The sequence below is a fragment of the Typopeltis vanoorti genome, chromosome 4, assembly GCF_054136105.1.
Source record: "Typopeltis vanoorti isolate ZY-2024b chromosome 4, IOZ_Tvanoo_1.0, whole genome shotgun sequence".
In the NCBI taxonomy this organism is placed as follows: Eukaryota; Metazoa; Arthropoda; class Arachnida; order Uropygi; family Thelyphonidae; genus Typopeltis; species Typopeltis vanoorti.
The window spans coordinates 30,443,569-30,467,805 of record NC_143552.1 but is presented as its reverse complement, the minus strand read 5'-3'; the positions used below and the strand labels follow the sequence as shown (position 1 = coordinate 30,467,805).

Sequence of the window (24,237 nt, the reverse complement as noted above, 5' to 3'; positions counted from 1 at the left end):
AGATCTCAGAAGAACAAGCAGGATTCAGAAAAGGTCGGGGGACTAGAGATTATATATCTAACATCATACATATAATCGAAAAAGCAAGGGAATCAACTTAAGCCTTTATCTATGCTTTATAGATTACTCCAAGGCCTTTGACCACGAGGTGGGATATCTTATGGGATATCATGCAAGAATCAGGAATACCAAACCATCTAATAACCCTCATAACATAAAGAACTTATATCAAGAACTGAAAACTCATTGTCCCCCTGCATTCCAATTTGAAAAAAGGAATAAAACAAGGATGCATACTCTCACCATTACTATTCAACCTTTACAGCAAAACTATAATAAAAAGATCTCTAGAAAAGTGGAATGGAAGCTTAATGCCTCCATTCCACTTTTCTTAGGTGACCAAACAATCACTAACCTATGATATGCAGATGACACAGTGATAATAATAACAACAAGCAAACAGGAATTAAAATCCATCCTAAATCAATTAGAATGGGAAAGCTTAAGCCACAGTTTATGAATAAATCAAGATAAAACCAAAATAATGATTTTAAACACAGAAGAGATAGATATAGAAGGAATTGAAATTGTCAACCATTTCAACTACCTTGGAGTGATAATAACAAAAAAAGATGGATGTAAAAAAGGGATAAGAAGAAGAATAGCACTAGCTAAAAAAGCAATGACTAATTTAACCAAGATCTGGAAAGACAGGCACATCTCCAAAAAGACCAAAATTAAGCTTGTAGAAATCTTAGTTTTTTTCGATTTCTCTCTATGCTTCTGAGTCTTGGACAATGACAAAGAATGACAGAAGAATTGAGGTGTTCGAGCTCTGGTGCTGGAAAAGATTGTCAAGAGTGTCTTTGATAGAAAAGCGAACAAACAAAAGTATCCTAGAACTGAATATCCTCACAAGACTAATAAACATAATCGAAAAGAGAATACTGCAATATTTTGGACACATATGTAGAAGGGAAGGCAAATGCCTGGAAAAAAGAATTATCCAGGGTAAACCGTGTGGGAAAAGAAAAAGAGGACCCCCCCCAACAGGTGGGTTGACCGAATATCAAGAATCACTGGACTTAAACTAGAACAAGCAATAAGAGAAGCACAGGGGAGAAAGAAACAAAGCATCATCAGGAAGATCACGAGTCTTCAGACATGAGGAGATCCGAGAGAGAGAGCTTATATACAAATTAAACAGTATTGGTCCCAGCACTGAACCTTGCGGCACATTATTAGTCACTGTCCGTCAACTATCAACTACCCTCTTATCCACATAACCAGTGACATCTCCATTTGTTCTAATTTGCATAGCAGAGTTCCATGTGGTATTTGGTAAAATAACTTTGCAAAATCCAGCAGAATCATCATGTAGCCATTTCCTTTATCCAACTCAGCTGTCACTATTATAAAAAGTTAGTAAATTACTAAGGCATAACCGCCCCTTCACAAAGTTATGCTGCCTCATACAGTATCATTCCTTATCCACTAATCTGGAATTCTCTTTCTGACCAATTTTTCCAGTACTTCTACTCCTGAGATACTGATTGGTCTATATAATTTTCTACTGCAGTTTTAGAATCTCCCTTATGCAAGGGAATTATTTTGCCCTCTTTCCACTCCCGTGGAACTCGACAAGAGCTGCTGATTAAAGTAAAGAGCCTAGTCAGAAACATTATCAGTTCCCTTGCACATTCCCACAAAACACGAGCTGATATCCCATCTAATCTCATAGCTGTATTTACATTGAGATTCTACAATATTCTAAGAATACCCAATTCCTCCATCTCTGTTTCCACATAAGTCTGTCACATCACAGCATTAACCTCACTTGTATGATATACCCTTGCAAAGTAGCCACTCTGTAATTCAACTATTTTATCTGCTTCTGTCATCTAGCAAACCACCAGCACTCATTAAAGCTATTCTATCATAATCATCCAGCTAGATTCTTCTTATAATTTGATTTTGCCTTCCTTACCATACTTGTCACCTTTCTTGCCTGACCATTGTACTGTTCATCTTTCTCCTTATATATCCTCCACAGCATTTTCTTTTTCTGAAGCTCATGCCTAATGATATCACTCATACATCTAACTCCTGTCCAATTAATCCTCCCTTAGGTATGCAATTTAATATTGCTTCCTCTAGATGTCCCTTAACTATCTCCCATGCACTACTAATATCCTTCCCTTGCAGGTGATCATGACAAGCTTTGGAGCTTCCTCCAAAGCTTGTCATGATCACCTGTCTTGTAGCTCCACACATATCCCTTCTTCACAGAATATTCCTAATTTTTTTACAATCTCCTTAGTCAAGACCATATGGTCACTTTCCCCCAATGGAAGATAATGTGGCCACCTTAGTTACGGATAGCTCTTCTAATCCTATGACCAGGTCCAATACTCTTGCACCTAGAATCCCCTCCATCACATGCTGCATCAAGTAATTCTCTCTCAGTAGTGTGTATAAATTCCATTTCCTTTCTGCCATGTGATCTCTCTTTCTTCCCATCTATATCTCCATAGTTGAAGCCCCCCCCCTCCACAATAATCGCTCAATGTGCACTCATTGAACTAATTTGCTGATGCATGTCTTCCAGATTATTCCTGGAACCCCTGAGCTATAGCAGGAACCAACTGTATATTGTCTTATTGGCCTTTGATCCAGACTGCTTCAAATGAACAGCCCCTCTCCAAACCTATCTCCTATTTTTTTTTGGCTGCAATTCATCTACTATCATCAAGCAATACTTCTCCTCCCATCCTACCTTACCCGAAAATACTAAACCTACTACTTCTGGCATTAGTATATAGAAACTGCAGCATCTCTTTAGACTCTCAATCATCTTTACTTCCTGAATTGAATACTTTATTCAATATGTTTCTTTGAGAGACTAGATTCTGCACTTGTTGGTTCTTCTCAAACTTACTTGCCTTACTTACTCATGGGAGCCTTCACACACATACAACTACATGCAGTTTTTCTGAATTTGCATTTCATCATGCTCAGTGAAGAAAGCTCTCTCTAGACACCAACCATTTAGATTCAGTCGGTCAGTCTTATACAAATCCTTCTTTTCATCAAACACAGGTCACCTATATAAACTCTACATCATTCCTTCTGCATGATCTGTGTATCAATTCATTGCTATCAATGTCCTCCTGCTCAATTTTCCCCATCATAGTGTGGCAGGAGACTTACAATCATTACCTTTTTGCTCTTCAATTTTGCTTTGTCCAACAATTCCTTCACATCCTCCCTCATAGAATACTTTTCACCTCTCAGAAAATAATGCCAAGCTAATTATCACTAATTTTTGCGCCGTGGAAAAATGATTTTGTTATACTTTCGTAATTATCAATTCCCCATAAAATAATTTCATATCAGGGATATTTTGAGCTTTTTTAGGTCTTCTTTTTTTTAAAAGAAAGTGACATTCTGATAATGCTGTTGTTTTGTTTCCAAATGCTTGGAAGTTCTGATGGAATTAACACCATTTAGAAAACAATCATCTAAAACAACATATTGTGGGCAATCATTTTTATGCATGACTCCAAATACTATATAGGAAGTATTGTATTACTTACATTTCTTTCTTTACCACTGCACAGAAGATATGATATTAACATATCTTTGAGAAGTGGAAACTTTCAAGTCATTCATAGGTGGAGTATGTTCTGCCCCACGTTTAGCTGCAGCTCGTCAATGGTTTATATTCTTCTACAGTATCAGTATTAGTTGCATTAACTTCTGTTGTTTTAAAAAGTAAAATTGAACTTATGCTGTCACACATATTGGTAAATAAATTTAATAAATAATTACAGTAATATTAATGCCTTCACTGCACCCAAAGTCTACAAACATGTATTTTTACCAGACAGTATTTTCAGAAACTACATATAATATAAGTTATAAATGTCTGTGTACTCTGGGGAATTCCGACAATTTTCTTCATGGAAACCTTGAGTTCTGCGGAATATGGTTTAAGAAACAAAGCTCTGAAACAAAATTCAATGAACAATGAATGTAATAAGCTACTTACCAACAATAAATATTTTATTTACTAAATAAAATATTTTATTATCAACATTTTTCACATAACAGCAGAGAGAGATTTGGAAACAGGGGGGAGTGCATGCTGACCATAGCACTGGTGAAGAAAAAGTGAATGATATATCTATGGATGTGACTTTGGGCAGTGTGGAAGAGGGAGATGTTGATGGATGTGACTGATTGAGTGAATGTTGAGTAAACGAAGAATGTGTGGAAAAAAATATATAACTGCTGAGAAAGAAGATGGAAGACATGAAGATTGAGGTGAATAGCATGAATGAAAAAGATTAAGGGGCCTGGAGAGATTAGCTAGTATGAGGAGAACAAGAGTAGGTGTGTGTGAGAGAAGAGTGTGAAAGAGGAAGAGGGAGAAGAAGGCAAGAGAATGAGAGAGAGAGGGAAAAAGGGGAAGCTGGGAAAAGTAGACAGTGGATGTGTGGTTGCAAGGGATAGAGTGATGAGAGGAAGGAGGGTAAAAGAAAGAGAGAGAGAGAGAAAAGATATTGGAAGAAGAAAGGATCAGGGATGCTAGTGAGAAATTAATGAATGAAGCTGTTCAGAGTGTTATGTATGGAGAGGGGATGATTCAGGATGTACAGAGTAGTGCCAAAGGAATGTTTGCCAGGAGAAATGATAGAGAATGTGGCATTGGCAATGAAGCTTAGTGAAAATGTAGAGGAGATGTTAGTCATGGCTTACCATTATCTGGTCCAACAGTATCTGAAATGAAATTTCAGATACTGTTGAAATGAAGAAACGAAAGCAAAGCAGCTTTCATTTCTTCTTTGGTAAATGATCTGTTGTATTCTTCTGTGCTATTTGAAGAAAGACAGATTTGTTTTTTTCTCTTTGCATTTTTGAACAAGGAGGGGGTTAGATGTTGCCAATGCAGAAATCACTGATGGATCAGTGATTGTTGCATTGGCAACATCTTCTAACCTCTAACAGCAACTGTGCAATCATTGTGCTCAGGGATAGAGAGCAGGTTGGTGGTATAACTGCCTGCCATTTTACAAATTTTTTCTCACTTCTTTGCTATTGGTGGATCTTGATATAGAAGATGTAAACTACATTCAGGATTCCTTTTGGCTCTAATGCCTGATGTGTTCTGCATTTGCTTGAGGTTGTTTGAAAGTAATTAGGTTGTTGTTGCTGTGGGGGTATCTGGCAGAAAATAAGCTTTCTTCTGGGTTGTTCTGCACATTATTCTGGATTATTCTGCATTGCTTAGGAAAACATGGGAACTGACTAGATGTATTAAGAATTGCAGTTGTGTCTGCTGCTATAATAAACTGTTACATGGTTCACTGCATCAGTGACAGGAGATAAAATGACTGCTAATGAGGAAAAGGTGGACCAGTCAATGTGTTCAATTTTTCACACGATATCCGTGATGTAGTACATGGTTACCCACGTAGAAGAGTGGATATCATGGAAAGTGATCACTCCCAAATAGGTTGGCATCAGTTTTCCACTTAAACAGTAGAAAAAGAGAGGGTGAGCAGATAATTAAATCAACGGCAGTGAATGCTCAGGCAGGTATATGGTAGGTGTTGCTTCTTGTGTTTAAAATCCTAGTCTATTGAGCATACGCTCAACAACTCTTCCTCTGACATTTGTTTGGAAATTATCCCATAGTGTTGTGTCCATTTAAATCCCCTGGATCAGCAACATTAAAAGTAAAGGCAATGGTAACTGCAATATGACATTATAAAGGTCATCGTGAGAAATATCTGCAAAGGAGGAAGGCAGATGAGGAATACTGTTACTATATTTCCAACTGGGAGTCGATAGCAATTGCTTCTACACTGGTGTTAATTTGAATTTGTTGGAAGGGGGGATATTGTTGTCCACAAGGATGGCAACTCCTCCTCTGTGTGCAGGTCCAGCTCCTATCCTGTTCTTATGATGATAACATTATGGAGAGCCAGATCATCACTTTGTTTCAGGTATGTTTCCTGCAAGCAGAAGCATATTGGTTTATACTTCTGCAAGAGAATGTTGATGTCATCCACATTTTGTCGGAATTCATGACAATTCCATTATAGGAATGTTTCCATTATTTTTGATGGTATCATCTTCCTATGTTGAGTGGTTTTGTTTTCATTAGTCTTGGATTTTTTTCGTTTTTGAGAATTGTGGATGGCCATTATCCACATTTCTTCTTCTGGAAAAATATCCAAGACTCAAATTCTACCCCTCTAGAACACTTGGTATATTCTTGTTTTATCTTCCTGAGGCAGAGAAGGGATATCCATGCTACCTGTTGATGAGACATCTAATAAAGGGTGTGGAGGTCTATCTTTGATATATATATAGAGCTGTACTGGACAGTTGAGATATCCTGAACTGTCCAACCATACTGGACAGTTGAGGATATCTCAACTGTCCAGTACGGCTCTATATCCCAAATCCTTATGGTGCTTTTAAGTGTCAGAAATATGGTCATTCTCAAACTGCCTGTCATGGCTCTTCCATCCGTGTCCAATGTGGCAGTGGGATTTGGGATATAGAGCCGTACTGGACAGTTGAGATATCCTAGATTGTCCACCCATACTGGACAGTTCAGGATATAGTTCCTGGACAGTTGAGATATCCTAGATTGTCCACCCATACTGGACAGTTCAGGATATAGTTCCTGCTATGAAAGATGCTGGTGGTATTAGTTTCAGGTAAGGATGATATTTCTAGTGAGAGCTAGATGCCCATCCATACATATCCCTATTCTTCTTAGGGCTGTCACTTCTTGGTCCAGGAGTTTAGAGCATATCTCTTCATTGGGAAGATCAATTAGATCCTGCTTGGCTATTATGCCTCTAGAAAAGTTTAACGTTTTGTGTGTTGAGGGGAGGGTGACTGTAATTGGTATTCCTCCCAATAGATGTCTGCATGAAATAATTTTCTGATTATGCTACTGTAGCTGCTTCAATATGGATATCTGCTGAACACAGTTTCTTTACATTTTTTGGCGTTCCTACCAATCCTTCTAAACCCTTCTGGATAAAGAAGAGTGACATTTTTCCAATTGGAAGTTCACCTGTTGAGTGTCTGATTAGGAACATATTTATTGCAGCTTTTTTGTTTTTGTCAGATGATTTTTGTTTCTTACTTTGCTTTTCTGTTGATGATTCTATAGTTTCTGTACATGGTTTGGGGCTTGCTGAGGGTTCTGATAAACAAGAGGATGAAAAAGTGTTCATTCTCAGGAGGCATTGGATTCAGTGCCAGAGCTCTCCACACCCACCAGGGAGCCACAAATGGACACAGCACACCAGCAAGCAATGACTGTGTTTGGGAGTGAAATGCCGGGCCTGCCCCCCCCCCCCCCCCCCCAGATGCAATACAAGAACCACAACAAACCTTGGCCCTGTTCTAGGACCATAGGGAATAATATTTACTGCAATACCCTTGACAGGCAAGCTGAATGATCCTGACTGGACCATCCATCTTGCCAAACAAAGTAGCATAAGACTACCAGGATCCCCATTTCCGGATGTCAATGGATTGTACTGCATGACAAACATGGCAGCAAGATGTTAGATCCCAGTGGGTGGTCTGGAATATGGGATAGCAAAAGAGACTCGGGAGAGGTAGAGCAAAGAATACAGGAAGAACACCACAGACAAAGAATAAGAATGAAAAGGGCCAATATGTTCCTAATTAGACACTCAACAGGCGAACTTCCAATTGGAAAAATGTCACTCTTCTTTATCCAATACCATCACTGGAAGGTCCCCTCTACCACAAACAGATACCTCACATGGAAGGATCAAACTTGAGCAGTTTTCAGAGGTAAACTAAAATATACAATTATCATTCAAGAAAAAATGATAGAGCTTGAAAACGAGAATCAATCCTTGAAGACTCACTAGCAGACTAAAAACATTAATTTAGCCAGACAGGCACCATGTGAAAGTGATCTGCAAGGATAGAAAAATCAGAACTCCATGTTGGACACAAGAAGTTAGAGAAGAAGTCATGGAAAAGAAGAAAGCATATTGAAAGTTCATAACAAATAAATCATCATGTGTTCTGAGAGAATAAGAAAATGTAAGAAGCAAAGAAGTGTGTAAAAGTAGGTAAACAAAAGGTTTCAGCAGAATTGTGATGTGGAAACACTAGAGAGGATCCAAAGACAAATGACCAAATTGATATCGGGAGTCTAGAGCACTGGTTGTGCAGAGCAGTTGAGAGTGTGAAGAAATGTGTGAGAAGTAGATATTTTACATGGAGTTATTGGTGAGTGAAACAAAATGCCGGAGTGCATTGTGAATGCAGGTAGTGTGAATAATTTCAAAGTTCAATATGATGCATATGTTGCTGGTCAAGTGAGCCTCTCATGATGAATGCAGAGAGTGTAAATTATTGAAAGGTTTAATATGATACATATGTTGCTGGCTGAGTCGGCCTTCCATGGTGAGCCTACTGAATCCATGGAAGTTACTATGTATGACAGGAGTCAGCAAAGCCCAATTTTTCAGCCCTTACTCATTAGTTCAGTATACAAGTCGATACTTACTAACTGGATGCATCTTAAGAAGATCAGAATTAGATAATGTCAAGAGTCCTGTTCGTTTTTCTGAATTCCTTATAGAGAGAAGGAGAATAGAATCTCTAACAACTCCCTTGTAAACACATGAAAGTTTGAAACTTCAGAACTAGAGCATAGAATCCTGAATATCTGAATTCTCCACATAGTTAACTCTCAAAAATAAAGTTGGATAAAGAAAATAGTTAAACCAACATGACAGTGCTGGACTCTACAAAGGTGCAACAGGATACAACAAGGAAAACTATTAGACAAAATGGAACTAATGGAGATAGTTATGAAGTTGGTGACACTGATAACAGAAGAATGATAGACAGAGATTAAAAAGCAATATATGGTGGAGGAGAATCCAGGTGATTACTGGTGTACCACAAGACTATATTTGGACTGTTACTATTAAACATGTGCACTGATGATGTAAGGAACAATTTGAGGAGTGCAGATATCCAGATGTTTGCTGATGATGCAAAATCTGGTGTAATAATAGTTTGCAGTCTTAAATGATGATTCAAAGGATAACTAATACTTGTTAGGCAAAGTGTATAATCTTTTCATCCCAAAGTGCATACACTTTGGGATGAAAAGATTACAACTGTGTGTTACATTCACAGAACTAGACTACAAGGAACTGGTGAAGTTAGTGTAAAATTAATCATAATTCAATAATTTTATATCCACTTAATTTTCATAATTTACATGCTTGAATCTTTTTGCAATACTTTTTTTTTTTTTTTAACCTTAAAATTATTACTTTCATTTTAGTAATTACTTGCTTCAGGAACTTGCATATGCATGATTAGAGAACGATATCCCAATAACTTTGATCGTGTTTGGCTCAATGGCCAGTTATGGTCAAGTAATTTGGCATCTTTGAAACATGATTAAATGCTCTTTTAGGATGGTTAATCCCATCTGCATTGTGTATTATGGCTGTGAATTGTGTGGCCACTTTTCATCTCACAGAATAGACAAGGCTGGTTTGTTTGTTCTGTGATATGAGAAATCTGAGTATCCAGTAAGAAAAACCGTTCCACTCTGTGTGAGACTACGTAACTCACCTTCTATTGAAAAGCCCTGAAAAGGTTTTCGCATTCTAGTGGGATTCAAACCTAGGTATTTTCAGCCAAAGGGATAATAACAGAGATGACATCTCTCCCACCAGTTAGAGAGAGAGTGACCATGTGGTTTTGACTTGAAAGATGAATAGACATGCAGGAGTATCAAAGAGACGGGAACATAAGTGGAATTATAAGGCAGGTGATTATAACAGTATTAGACGTCAGCTTGTGGAAGATTCATGGAGGAAGGAATTGGAAGACTGGGATATCATTAGTGCTTGGGAAATTGTGAAGGAAATTTGTTAGCAGCAACAGTAAGCTGTATTCCACAAGTGAAGAAGAGGACACAATTTGGAGTAAAGTGAATGACAAACAATATTAAACAAATTGCATGTGAAAAAGACGCTATGGAAGAGATATAAGAAGACAGGTGAAGAGCAGATGCATGAAGAATATAAGACACAGGCCAGGAGAGTGACTAGTATGGTAAGGAAGGCAAAACTGGAATATGAGAAGAGACTGGCCCTAAGATCCAAAGAAAATCCCAGGGAATTTTTCAGCTATGTGGCCAGTAGGAAGAGAAATGATTGCGGAAGAATGACATTGTGAGATAAAAATGGGAATAGAGTGACTGATGCAGAGGACATAGCGGAATTGTTGAATTAACACTTTATTGGAGTATTTCATCCTGGAGGAGTAAATTTTAATACTAGAGAGATAGGGCAGTTTCGAGGTTTAGAGGTGCAGGAGGAGATTGTGTTCCAAATAACGAGTACTCTGGATGTCAATAAAGCTGTGGGACTGGATGGTATTTCACCACGAGTTTTGTGAGAATGTGCTAAAGAATTGATAACCCCTTTGACTGGCTTTTCAATGAAAGTCTGGCTACAGGAAAGGTGCCCAGGGAATGGAAGATAATACCATTGCATAAGGGCAGTAGCAGACCGGAAGTGTCTAATTATAGGCCAGTTTGTGTGTCATCAGTAGTTGTTAAGATCGTGGAGAAATTAGTGAGGGACCATATACAACACTGGGCTGATGAGGGTAATGTTATCTGTTTTTTAGATAAAAAAAAAGATAATAGTGTGAGTCAACATGGATTTGTGAAGGGGTGCTCATGTTTTAGTAATATGCTAGCCTTTTATAATAAAGTTGCAAGAGCAGTAGATGAGGGAAAGGCATATACTGCCATTTTCTTGGATTTAGCGAAGGCATTTGACAGGTATGCCACATGATAAGCTGGTATTTAAGTTGCAGTACATGGGTTTGGATGTCATGGATTGTAGACTGCAGAGTTTGGTTGATAGAAGAAGGAGAGGTGATATGATTGAGACTTTTAAACTGTTGAGAGGTGGTTACAGGGTTGATACTAGGGAGTTCTTTTGCTTGGCTGAACAGCAGGAAGGACTGATGACAAGGGTTCACCCCTAGAAGTTACGAAAGGAAACTGTGAGCAAGAGGGTGAGGAGTAGTTTCTTCGCATGGAGGGTGGTTGAACCACTGAATGAATTACCTGATATAGTGGTGACAGCGGTCAATGAGTTTAAGGAGTGGTAGCACAGTCAGTTTCAACAATTAATATTATTATTATTATTCAGGATTCCATCGAATCAAAAGACTCATCGTGGGAGATCCTTCCTAGGAAACACAAAATCTATCATAATAATAATATTAATTGTTGAAACTGACTGTGCTACAGAACTTCTTAGGGAATGATATATGTTTAGAAAATTAAAAGTTTTTTTTATTACACTGTAGTATAATGTAATAATAATAATACTTACCTGACAGTTGATGATGAAATACAGAAGTCAAAGAGCCAATCCTGGGGAAGAAGAAAGCAAATCAAAAGTTCCTGGCAAGTGAGTCGGCAGATGAATCGAGACAAAATATCAAATACAAAAACTGTAAAATCACAAAATGTTCTGAAGACTATTGAAAAAAAAAAAAAAAATGGAAATTAAGGAAAAATAGAAGTTAAAGATCAGTACTATCAACATAACAAGCCTGAATGGCAAAGAAATGGAGCAAGCTGAGGAATTAGATAAGTACCAGATCAACATAATAGGAGTGACTGAAACAAAAAAGCCAAAAACTGGTGAGATCTTTCTGAGCAATAAATACAAAATGTTATATTCAGGCAATGACAATCAAGGAAAACAAGGGGTTGCCATAGTATTAAACACAAAATACGAGGCTAATCTTCTTGAATGGCAGTCAGTCTCAAGTAGAGTAATGTGGACAAATATGAGAATGGGGAACTGGACAATGAGACTTATTTGTGCCTATGGTCCCACAGAAGGTTCTACTAAGGTAGAAGTGGAGGAATTTTTTGAGGCTTTAGAAAAAGCAACTGACACAATGAAAAAGGAAAAGTTGGTCTTTATTGGGGATCAAAATAGCAGAGTAGGAAATAATTGTGAGACATACAAAAATATTTAGGGAAAATTTGGAGAAAAGAGCAAAGCTAATAATAATGGCAAATATCTGTTGGATTTCTGCTCAGGACATGGACTGGTTATTACTAACACCATGTTCCAACATAAAAATGTGCACAAATTCACATGGAGAGAAGAGAGTCTCATTGACTATGTTATTATTGACAGTAATGTTTTCTCCCTGGTGACACCAGAGTGTACAGAGGATTTGAAATTGCAAGTGATCACTATTTAGTCTTGAGCAGGATAAAATTGAATTTCAAACTGAAAAGAATAACATGTAAAAAGATTTTAAAGCGAATAAAAGTTGAGCAGCTCTCAGATGTGAACTGTAGACTAAAACACACAAAGATTATTGAAGAAAAAATGAAAGAGTTTGAGAACAGGAATCAAACCTTGGAGATTCAGTGGCAAGCCTTGAAGAAAGCCCTGATTCATTCAGCTAGAGAGGTATGTAGTGAAGTTGTCTGCAAGGATAGAAAAATTAGAACTCCATGTTGGACACAGGACAAGAGGCAGTGAAGGAAAAGAAGAAAGCCTACCAAAAGTTCCTGGCAAATAACTCAGCTTGTGCTATTAGAGAATACAGAGACAAATGCAAGAATGCTAAACACTGTAAAACTAGCTAAATAAAAGTGATGGGAGGACTTTGGCAAGAATATAGAAAATAAATATCAAGAAGGTGGCAAAATATTATTAAGGTTGTTGAAGAAGCTTAGGAATGGAGGAAAGAGTGCTGTAAAAGGAGTTAGAGATGATAAAGGTGACATGACAACAGGAGAAAAAGATATCCTTGAAGTATGGAGTAATTACTTTGAAAAACTGCTAAATGAAACAAGCAGTGATGATAGCTCAGAGGTAAAAAACACTGACCAGGCATGCAGGCAGGAATACATATCCATACTTGAAGTAGAAAAAGCCATCAGAGGCTTGAAATGTGGAAAAGCAGCAGGAGTAGATGATATTCGACCAGAAATGCTGAAATATGGTGGTATAAAAGTCTTACAGTGGCTGCATTGCATAGTTCAAAAGGCCTGGACTGAGGGGCAAATTCCCGATGATTGGAGTAGAGCTCTCATAGTACCCATATATAAAAAGGGAAATAAAACTGAATGTAAGAATTACAGAGGTATTTCCATACTGAATGTTCCTCGCAAGATCTACACAAGTATACTTGAGAAACGGATGAGAAGAATTATGGAAGAAAAGCTGGATGAAGAACAATCTGGATTCAGGCCAAATGGAGGCTGTCAGGATCAGATCTTCACTTATGACAAGTAGTTGAGAAAGCATGGGAACATAACAAAGATCTGTATTTAAGTTTTATCGATCTGGAAAAGGCATATGACAAGGTGCCAAGAGAGAAGCTATTCAATACTCTACAGTTATATGGTGTTAATCGGCAATTATATCAAGCAATACTTAGTCTTTATTTGAGTTGTAAGTCAGCAGTTAGAATTGAAGGAAGAACAGGAAGGTGGTTTAATGTTAAATCTGGTGTGAGACAAGGATGTACATTATCCTCTCTGTTATTCATTATCTATATGGATCACATTATGAAGGAAAGTGGTATTAAACATGATATCAAAATAAGAGATGTTAATGTCAGCTCTTTGCTTTATGCGGATGATGTTATACTTCTAAATAAATCTGCTCGAAGTCTGTAAGATTCTCTGACTAAATTGAATAACTGTTGTAATTGATATGATATGAAGGTCAGCAATAAAAAGACAACGACAAAAAATAGGCAGAAACACTGAAAATATCAAGTGCATTGTGAATAAAGAACCTATAGAACAAGTAAAACATTTCAGCTACTTAGGCACGATTTTTAGTGAAGATGGTAAATTAAATATAGAAATAAACAACGGAATCAGCAAAGCTGGTATGGTGGGAAGTCAATTGAATAAATTCATATGGAATAAGAGAGAGAAATTAGTCAGAACACTAAATTAACTGTATACAAGACAGTGTTTAAATCAGTTTTAACTTATGGATCTGAGGGCTGGGTCAGAATTAAAACACTTGACCAAAGACTAGAGACCGCAGATATGAGAGTCCTGAGAAAGATTAGAGGCATGAATAGATGGCATCAATGGCAATATCATATTAAAACCGAGGATATTAGGAAAGAACTTGATATTGCCATCATCCAGGAATGCGTTAGCAGAGCTAATCTCAGGTGGTATGGTCACTTAAACAGAATGGGCGAAGAAAGATTAGCAAAACAAATGCTCTCTGCCAGGTTGGCAGCAAAACGACCCAGAGGAAGACCAAGAAATAGGTGGATTGATATGGTACAAAGTGCCTTAGATGACAGAAATGCGAGATCTGAAAATGTTGGAGTCTTGACAAGTAACAGTCTGATTTGGAGGAAAATTGTAGATAGGAAGTTAGTAATGATGTAAATTTTTCATGTAGTACTATCATATCCTGTACACCTCTTGAGGGTACATGGCAGGAATTTGATGATGATAACAATAATATCATTTTTGTTCTAGGTGTTTATCAGAACTTTCCAACCCCCCCCCCTCCCTCGTAAAGATATTCTGCATACTTGGAGTACTTACTCTACATCATTGTTAAATAAGATACATGGTGACAGAAGAGTAGTAGGAAATATTTAAGAGAATACAATTAGGAATACAAATCAATACTTCAGGAGAAAAAGCTATCCGACACCTGAATTGTGTACAAGCAAATGAAGATGATATTCAACTAGAAATGCTAAAATAGGAGGTACAAAGGTTTGAACAGTGGTTACAATACATAATTCAGGAATAATCTGAAAAGTGAAATCTGAATAACTGGAGTAGGGATCTCATAGTATCCATCTATAAAAAAAGGAAATGAAACTGAATGTGAGAACTGCAGAGGAATTTTTTTAACTTAGTGTTCCAAGTAAGATTTATGCATGCATACTTGAGAGGAGACTGAGAAAAGTGTTGCAAGAAAACATGAAGAACAAGCAGGGTTTAGACCATACAGATGTTGTCAAGATCAGATTTTCACTTTAAGACAAAGCTCAGAAATCATGGGAATATGACAAGGATCTGTATTTATGCTTTGTAGATTTGGAAATGCATATGACAAAGTGAAACTGAGGTACCTGATGCTAGACTGTGCCTTATTTCATGTAATACACATCTGTATATTATCTGTAGATTGATCCCCACTCTTCTTTCTTTCTATTTGGTTGTTCCTCTTGCTCCTTCCCCCAATGCTATTAGAGTAGTAGAGGGATAGGGGTGAATCTTGCCTATTATACTATTTTCTTTCATCTCACGCAGGGAAAGTCTGCTTTCCCTCCCAGAAGTCAGGTTCAGAGAGGGAAATCGAATATTCAACTCAAAATATGAGGCTAATCTTCTTGAATGGCAGTCAGTCTCAAGTAGAGTAATGTGGGCAAATATGAGAATGGGGAACTGGACAATGAGACTTATTTCTGCCTATGGTCCCACAGAAGGTTCTACTAAAGTAGAAATGGAGGAATTTTTTGACGCTTTAGAAAAAGCAACTGACACAATGAAAAATGAAAAGTTGGTCCTTGTTAGGGATTTAAATAGCAGAGTAGGAAATGATTGTGAGACATATAAAAATATTTTGGGAAAATTTTGAGAAAAGAGCAAAGCTAATAATAATGGCAAATATCTGTTGGATTTCTGCTCAGGACATGGACTGGTTATTAATAACACCATGTTCCAACATAAAAATGTGCACAAATTCACATGGAGAGAAGAGGCTAAGAATAAGAAAAGCCTCATTGACTATGTTGTTGTTGATAGTGATGTTTTCTCCCTGGTGCAGGACACCAGAGTGTACAGAGAATTTGAAATTGGAAGTGATCACTATTTAGTCTTGAGCAGGATAAAATTGAATTTCATATTGAAAAGAATAACATGTAAGAAAGTTTTAAAGCGAATAAAAGTTGAGCAGCTCTCAGATGTGAACTGTAGACTAAAATACAGAAAGATTATTGAAAAGAAAATGAAAGAGTTTGGGAACAGGAATCAAACCTTGGAGATTCAGTGGCAAACTCTGAAGAAAACATTGATTGATTCAGCCAGAGAGGCATGTGGTGAGGTTGTCTGCAAAGAGAGAAAAATCAGAACTCCATGGTTGACACGGGAAGTTAAAGAGGCAGTGAAGGAAAAGAAGAAAGCATATCAAAAGTTTCTGGCAAATAAGTCAGCTTTTACTCTTACAGAATACAGAGACAAATGTAAGAAAGCTAAACAGTGTGTAAAACTAGCTAAACAAAAGTCATGGGAGGACTTTGGCAAGAATATAGAAAATAAATATCAAGAAGGTGGCAAAATATTCTGGAGGTTGTTGAAGAAGCTTAGGAATGGAGGAAAGAGTGCTGTAAAAGGAGTTAGAGATGATAAAGGTGACATGAAAACAGGAGAAAAAGATATCCTTGAAGTATGGAGTAATTACTTTGAAAAACTGCTAAATGAAACAAGCAGTGATGACAGGACAGTGATAAAAAAAACTGACCAGGCATACAGTCAGGAATACATATCCATACATTGAAGTAGAAAAAGCCATCAATGTCTTGAAATGTTGAAAGGCAGCAGGAGTAGATGATATTCGACCAGAAATGCTGAAGTATGGTGGTATAAAAGTCTTACAGTGGCTGCACTGCATAGTTCAAAAGGTCTGGACTGAGGGGCAAATTCCCGATGATTGGAGTAGAGCTCTCATAGTACCCATATATAAAAAGGGAAATAAAACTGAATGTGAGAATTACAGAGGTATTTTCCTACTGAGTGTTTCTGGCAAGATTTATGCAAGTATACTTCAGAAACGGTTGAGAAGAATTGTGGAAGAAAAGCTTTGTGAAGAACAAGCTGGATTCAGGCCAAATAGAGACTGTCAGGATCAGATCTTCACTTTACGACAAATAGTCGAGAAAGCATGGGAATATAACAAAGATCTGTATTTAAGTTTTATCGATCTGGAAAAGGCATATGACACGGTGCCAAGAGAGAAGCTAATCAATACTCTACAGTTATATGGTGTCTATGGGGCATTATATCAAGCAATAGTCTTTATTTGAGTTGTAAGTCAGCAGTTAGAATTAAAGGAAGTACAGGAAGATGGTTTAATGTTAAATCTGGTGTGAGACAAGGATGCACATTATCCCCTCTGTTATTCATTATCTATATGGATCACATTATGAAGGAAAGTGGTATTAAACGTGATATCAAAATTGCAGATGTTAATGTCAGCTCTTTGCTTTATGCGGATGATGTTATACTTCTAAATAAATCCGCTACAAGTCTGCAAGATTCTCTGACTAAATTGAATAGCTGTTGTAATAGATATGGTATGATGGTCAGCAATAAAAAGACAAAGACAATGAAAATAGGCAGAATCATTGAAAATGTCAACTGTGTTGTAATGGAGAACCTGTGGAACAAGTAAAACATTTCTGTTACTTAGGCACGATTTTTACTGAAGATGGTAAATTAAACATAGAAATAGACGACAGAATCAGCAAAGCTGGTATGGTGGGAAGTCAATTGAATAAATTCATATGGAATAAGAGAGAAATTAGTCGGAACACTAAATTAGCTGTATACAAGACAGTGTTCAAACCAGTTTTAACTTACAGATCTGAGAGCTGGGTCAGAAGTAAAACACTTGACCAAAGACTAGAGACCACAGATGAGTCCTGAGAAAGATCAGAGGCATGAACAGATGGCATCAATGGCAATATCATATTAAAAATGAGGATATTAGGAAAGAACTTGACATTATCAGCATCCAGGAATGCCTTAGCAGAGCTAATCTCAGGTGGTATATGGTCACTTAAATAGAATGGGAGAGGAAAGATTAGCAAAACAAGTGTTCTCTACCAGGTTGGCAGGAAAACGACCCAGAGGAAGACCAAGATATAGGTGGATTGATGCGGTACAAAGTGCCTTAGAAGACAGAAATATGAGATCTGATAATGTTGGAGTCTTGACAAGTAACAGACTGATTTGGAGGAAAATTGTAGATAGGAAGTTAGTAATGATGTAAATTTTTCATGTAGAATTGTCATATCCTGTACACCCCTTGAGGGTACATGGCAGGAATTTGATGATGATGATGAATCAAACATTCAATATTTTCAGAATTTATGCACCAATAGATGGAAAAAAGAAGAGAGAGAAGAATTTCATGGAAAACTTCAGGAATGTATTGATGAAACAAATAAAAATGAAGCAACAATCTTGATGGGAGATTTCAAAGCTGGAGTGGGAAGTAACCCAATAACAGGATGCATTGGATCAGAGGGAGAATCTGTAATCAATAACAATGGAATTTTATTAAGGGATTTCTGCATATTTAACAATCTAAAATCCAGCAATACTTTCTTCAGGCATAAAAATATACATAAGTACAGATGGGAAGCAAGAGTAACTAAATCAATAATAGATTACATTGTTATTAACCAAAAACTAAATAATCAATCGAGAAATCTGAATCATAAGAATCATCATAAATTGAGAAGCCTAAATGGCAAAGAAATGGAGCTAGCTGAGGAATTGGATAACTACCAGATCAACACAATGGGGATGACTGAATACAAAAAAAAACAAAAACTGGTGAGATCTTTCTGAGCAATAAATACAAAAAGTTATATTCAGGCAATGACAATCAAGAAAAAGAAGGAGTAGCCATAGTATTCAACACTAAATACAAGGCTAATCATCTTGAATGGAAGACAGTCTCAAGAAGAGTGATGTGGGCAAATATCAGAATGCAGAACTGGACAATGAGACTTATTTGTGCCTATGGTCTCACAGAAGGTTCTACTAAGGTAGAAATGGAGGAATTTTTTTAGGCTTTAGAGAAAGCAACTGACACAATGAAAAAGGAAAAGTTGGTCCTTGTTGGGGATCTAAATAGCAGAGTAGGAAATGATTGTCAGAAATACAAAAATATTTGGGGAAAATTTGGAGAAAAGAGCAAAGCTAATAATAATGGCAAATACCTGTTGGATTTCCGCTCAGGACATGGACTGGTTATTGCTAACACAATGTTCCAACATAAAAATGTGCACAAATTCATATGGAGAGAAGAGGGAAGGAATAAGAAAAGTCTCATTGACTATGTTATTGTCGATAGTGATGTTTTCTCCCTAGTGCAGGACACCAGTAATACAGAGGATTTGAAATTGGAAGAGACCACCATTTCATGTTGAGCTGGATAAAATTGAATTTCATATTGAAAAGAAGAACATGCAAGAAAGTTTTAAAGTGAATAAAAGTTGAGCAACCCATAAAAATAAAATTTGGTCGGCTAAATCACAAGTTGGCAGCCCATGCTCGTGGTGCACCCTGTTAGGTATCTAACAGGGTGCACCACGAAAATGTGTGATTCAACATTAGGTCAGAAGCCTTGGTCGGTTCTCCATATTCCTTTAAAGGCTATATGGAGATCTCCTCTCAGTTATACAGCTTTAACCTTTAAGAAAGTTTTAAAGCGAATAAAAGTTGGGCAGCTCTCAGATGGGAACTGTAGACTAAAATACACAAAGATTATTGAAGAAAAAATAAAAGAGTTTGAGAACAGGAACCAAACCTTGGAGATTCAGTGGCAAGTCCTGAAGAAAACACCGACTGATTCAGCCAGTTAGGCATGTGGTGAGGTTGTCTGCAAGGATAGAAAAATCAGAACTCCATGGTGGACACAAGAGGCAGTGAATGAAAAGAAGAAAGCATATCAAAAGTTCCTGGCAAATAAGTCAGCTTGTGCTCTTAGAGAATACAGAGACAAATGTAAATAAGATAAACACTGTGTAAAACTAGCTAAGTCATGGGAAGACTTTGGCAAGAACACAGAAAATAAATATCAAGAAGGTGGCAAGATTGGTGAAGAAGCTCAGAAATGAAGAAAAGAGTGCTGTAAAAGGAATTAGAGATGGTAAAGGTGACATGAAAATTGGAGAAAAAGATATCCTTGAAGTATGGAGTAAATACTTTGAAAAATTGCTACAAGCAGTGATAGCACAGTGATTAAAAAAAAACACTCAACAGGTATGAAGTCAGGAATACATATCCATAATTGAAGTAGAAAAAGCCATAAGGCCTGAAATTGGAAGGCAGCAGGAGTAGATGATATTTGACCAGAAATGTTCAAGTATTGAGATGTAAAAGTCTTAGAGTTGTTGCACTGCATAGTTCAGAAGACCTGGACGGAGAGACAAATTCTGGATGATTGGAGTATAACTCTCATAATACCCATATATAAAAAAGGGAAATAAAACTGAATGTTAGAATTACAGAGGTATTTTCTCTACTGAGTGTTCCTGGTACGATTTATGCAAGTATACTTGAGAAACAGTTGAGAAGGATTATGAAAGAAAAACTTGGTGAAGAACAAGCTGGATTCACACCAAATAGAGGCTGTAAGGATCAGATTTTCACTTTACAACAAATAGTTGAGAAATCATGGGAATATAACAAAGATCTGTTTTAAGTTTTGTAGATCTGGAAAAAGTAACAAGGTGCCAAGAGAGAAACTATTCAAAACGCTACAGTTATATAGTGTCAATGGGGCATTATATCAAGCAATACTTAGTACAGGAAGGTGGTTTAATGTTAAATCTGGTATTAGAGAAGGATGTACATTATCCCCTCTGTTATTCATTATCTATATGGATCACATTATGAAGGAAAGTGGTATTAAACCTGATATCAAAATTGGAGATGTTAATGTCAGCTCTTTGCTTTATGCAGACGATGTTATACTTATCAATAAATCCACTACGAGCCTGCAAGATTCACTGACTAAATTGAATAACTGTTGTAATAGATATGGTATGAAGGTCAGCAATAAAAAGACAAAGACAATGAAAATAGGCAGAAACACTGAAAAGATCAAGTGCATTGTGAATGGAGAACCTATAGAACAAGTAAAACATTTCAGCTACTTAGGCATGATTTTTAGAGAAGATGGTAAATTAAATATGGAAATAGACAATAGACTCAACAAAGTTGGTATGGTTGGAAGTTAATTGGATAAATTTATATGGAATAAGAGAGAAATTAGTCAAAACACTAAACTAGCTGTATACAAGACAGTGTTCAAACCAATTTTAACTTATGAATCTGAGAGCTTGGTCAGAAGTAAAACACTTGACCAAAGACTAGAGACCACAGCTATGAGAGTCCTGAGAAAGATTAGGGGCATAAACAGATGGCATCACAGGCGATATCATAATAAAAATGAGGATATTAGGAAAGAACTTAGATTGTTAGCATCCAGGAATGAGTTAGCAGAGCTAATCTCAGGTGGTATGTCACTTAAACAGAATGGGAGAGGAAAGATTAGCAAAACAAGTGCTATCTGACAGGTTAGCAGGAAAAAAGACCCAGAGGAAGACCATGATATAGGTGGATTGATATGGTAAAAAGTGCCTTAGAAGATAGAAATATAAGATCTGATAATGGTTTTCTTGAACGTTAATAGACTGATTTATAGGGAAATTGCAGATAGGAAGTTAGTAATAAGAAGATGTAAATTTTTCATGTAGTACTATCATATCTTGTAGACCCCTTGTGGGTACATGGCAATTTGGAATATAATACAGGAATATAATGATGATGATGAACTAAATAATATTAAGAATACAAGGTTTTTTAGAGGGAGTGAAATTGATAGTAATCACATGTTAGTTGAATGCAGATTTGAATTCATAAAAAGAACCACATACTTCAAAAGAAAAAAAGATAAAGAATCACAATCTAATAAACAGTTTAAAATTCATCTTCTAGAAAAGAAGAGTGTTAGAAACTTACATAAAAGCAGAACAAAAGATAAAATAAAACCAACCACAAGCAATATTGAAACTGACTGGAATAATATAAACGAAACCATACTAAAAGCAGAATAAAGTTTAAGTTTCAATGATTTTGCAGAGTAAAAAGGTTATAAAAACAATATGTAAACATAAAATGCAGTAGCATTAAAGGAAGAATCATGGTGAAAAGGAAGGCATGCATATTGCAAAAGTGGACAAAACAGCTTAAAGAACAACTGGGATGATGCAGATGTTGACAAGTAGAAATCGGGTGTGTTATAGGGGCAGGGAGGAGTAGTATTATGAATATTTTTTATTATTAAGGCTTTAACATGGATACATTTGGACTGCTGTGCAGAGATTCGGTCACCTGGATTTCTTGGGATGATGTAGTGGAGAAGATTCAGAGGTGAGTGGCAGGTGTATGAAATGCTCTCTATAAGGACAGGCTTCAGGTTTATGGGTTACAAAATTTGGTTAATAGGAAGGGGGGGAGAAAGAGGGGATATAATAGAAATCAAAGTTCAACCTCTTCTCTGGAGATCAGTCTTAACAATTATTCACACAGTACTATATCACTCCTGTCCTTATAAAGTATAAAGTTTATAATTTTTATTAAAAACATTTAAAAATAGTTTATAAGTTACTAAAATGGTTTTATAAGACTAATTCACAAGAAAGTTTTTCAATATGTAACAAGAAGAGAGAGAAAATAAAGGATCACCCTACTCGTAGTCGTATAAGAGCACAAGAGTATGAGAATTCGAATTTTTGCATACAGTTATGATTGGGTGGAATGGATTTCCAGAGGAATGATATAGTGCTGTGTGAAAAATTGTTAGCATTGGTTCCCAGAGATGAGTCTTCAAACTTCATGGACATGCCTATATAATAAAAACAAATCAAAGCAAGTCGAATATTCTCTAACTACCTAAGTAGGTTGAAACTAATTTTTAGCTGCCAATAACAAGGACCCCCGCACACTGCCTCCCGCTGTAGCATAAAAAATAAATATTGCAACAGAGTCAGAAGATAATACATATGAACAATTAAGTTACCAGTTTCACAGGTAATTTGTAATGAGATATTGTTTCCAACACCTGCACCTGGAACCCACATATTTCAAAGTTATGTAAGAAATTGTGAATATTACTAGTATTGCTTAGAGTTCTTGGCTTTCAATCAAATTATATTCAGGACAGTGGCTTACTTCTTACTCTTTATGATTTCTTGAACTTAAAACCCTGGAATTTAGTGCTAACAGTAATGTTGCAGTTGCCCTACTACACATAAGTTAGAGAATAAGCTTTTATCAGTCATTCCATAATCATGTGTCAGTACCCAAACATCTGGGAATCAGAGGTTATCCTGAAAATAAAAACAAAACAAGCGATGATATGTTAGTTTTAATCCCATTTTAAATTTAATTATTTACCACAGAGGTGCTGTAATTAGTAATTAAATCTAACCTGCCAGATAATCAATACTTAACTAAAAAACAGAGAAAAAACATTTAGAAGTTACTAATGGGTACTTATGTGCATTTTTTTTTTTTACATACCTTCCAAGTGATGACTTTCAGGATAATTAAATTCCTGCGCCAAAAAATGTGATGGGGTTCTTGGAACTGAAATTGGCTCTTTACTGTATATATTGTCTTTAGGCTGTTGTAGGATACAACCATAATAAGTCAGTTTATGCAATAAAATAAAATCCTATTTTAATTTAAAGGATATCATGTCATTATAAACTGAAACTATATGCATACTTAATAAGTTTGGCATATTTTCTATTATTACAAAAGAAAATTTCTATGTTATCTTCAAGTGATGAGATAGAATTAAGTTAAGGCTTATTTTCTCTCTGAGATACATGAGAGATATACCTGCACATCACTCATGGATGGTGGGTAGTAAAGGAATAGGCACATTACAGTCAATTTCATGCCAGTGGAAATGATTAGAGAAGATTTACACGATGACAGTCCACATGATATTAAGAAGTAGAGATAAATATCTGATAAACTAATGAGAGCAACATTTCCGTTAATCACTATATTGTATAGAAAATTATGATGATGATTTGCTATTTGACTCCATGGAAACTTACTAGGGATGCATTAAACAAATTACAGGTAACCCCTATAACATGGCATTCCTACAACACGTTCTCGCTCTAACACGGTTTGAGAATTGGGGAAATCCCCATGCAACACAGGACGTGATGAGAGCTTTTAAGAGCAAGCACTATCTCATTCTATATTTTTCATTTGAGCGTGTATGTCGTGTCAGATTTGTGTACAGAATTTTAGAATTTATTAGAATTTTAAAT

General features: G+C 36.5%; 1 protein-coding gene across 1 annotated transcript in view; it reads right to left on the bottom strand.

Moving 5' to 3' along the window:
• Positions 1-24,237, bottom strand: part of LOC150107192 (uncharacterized) — a 177,089-nt gene that overhangs the window by 90,870 nt on the left and 61,982 nt on the right. The window contains exon 5 of the mRNA XM_090391051.1: positions 23,468-23,570. Coding sequence (XP_090247177.1) covers positions 23,468-23,570 — 103 coding nt within the window. The remainder of the gene's footprint in view (positions 1-23,467; positions 23,571-24,237) is intronic.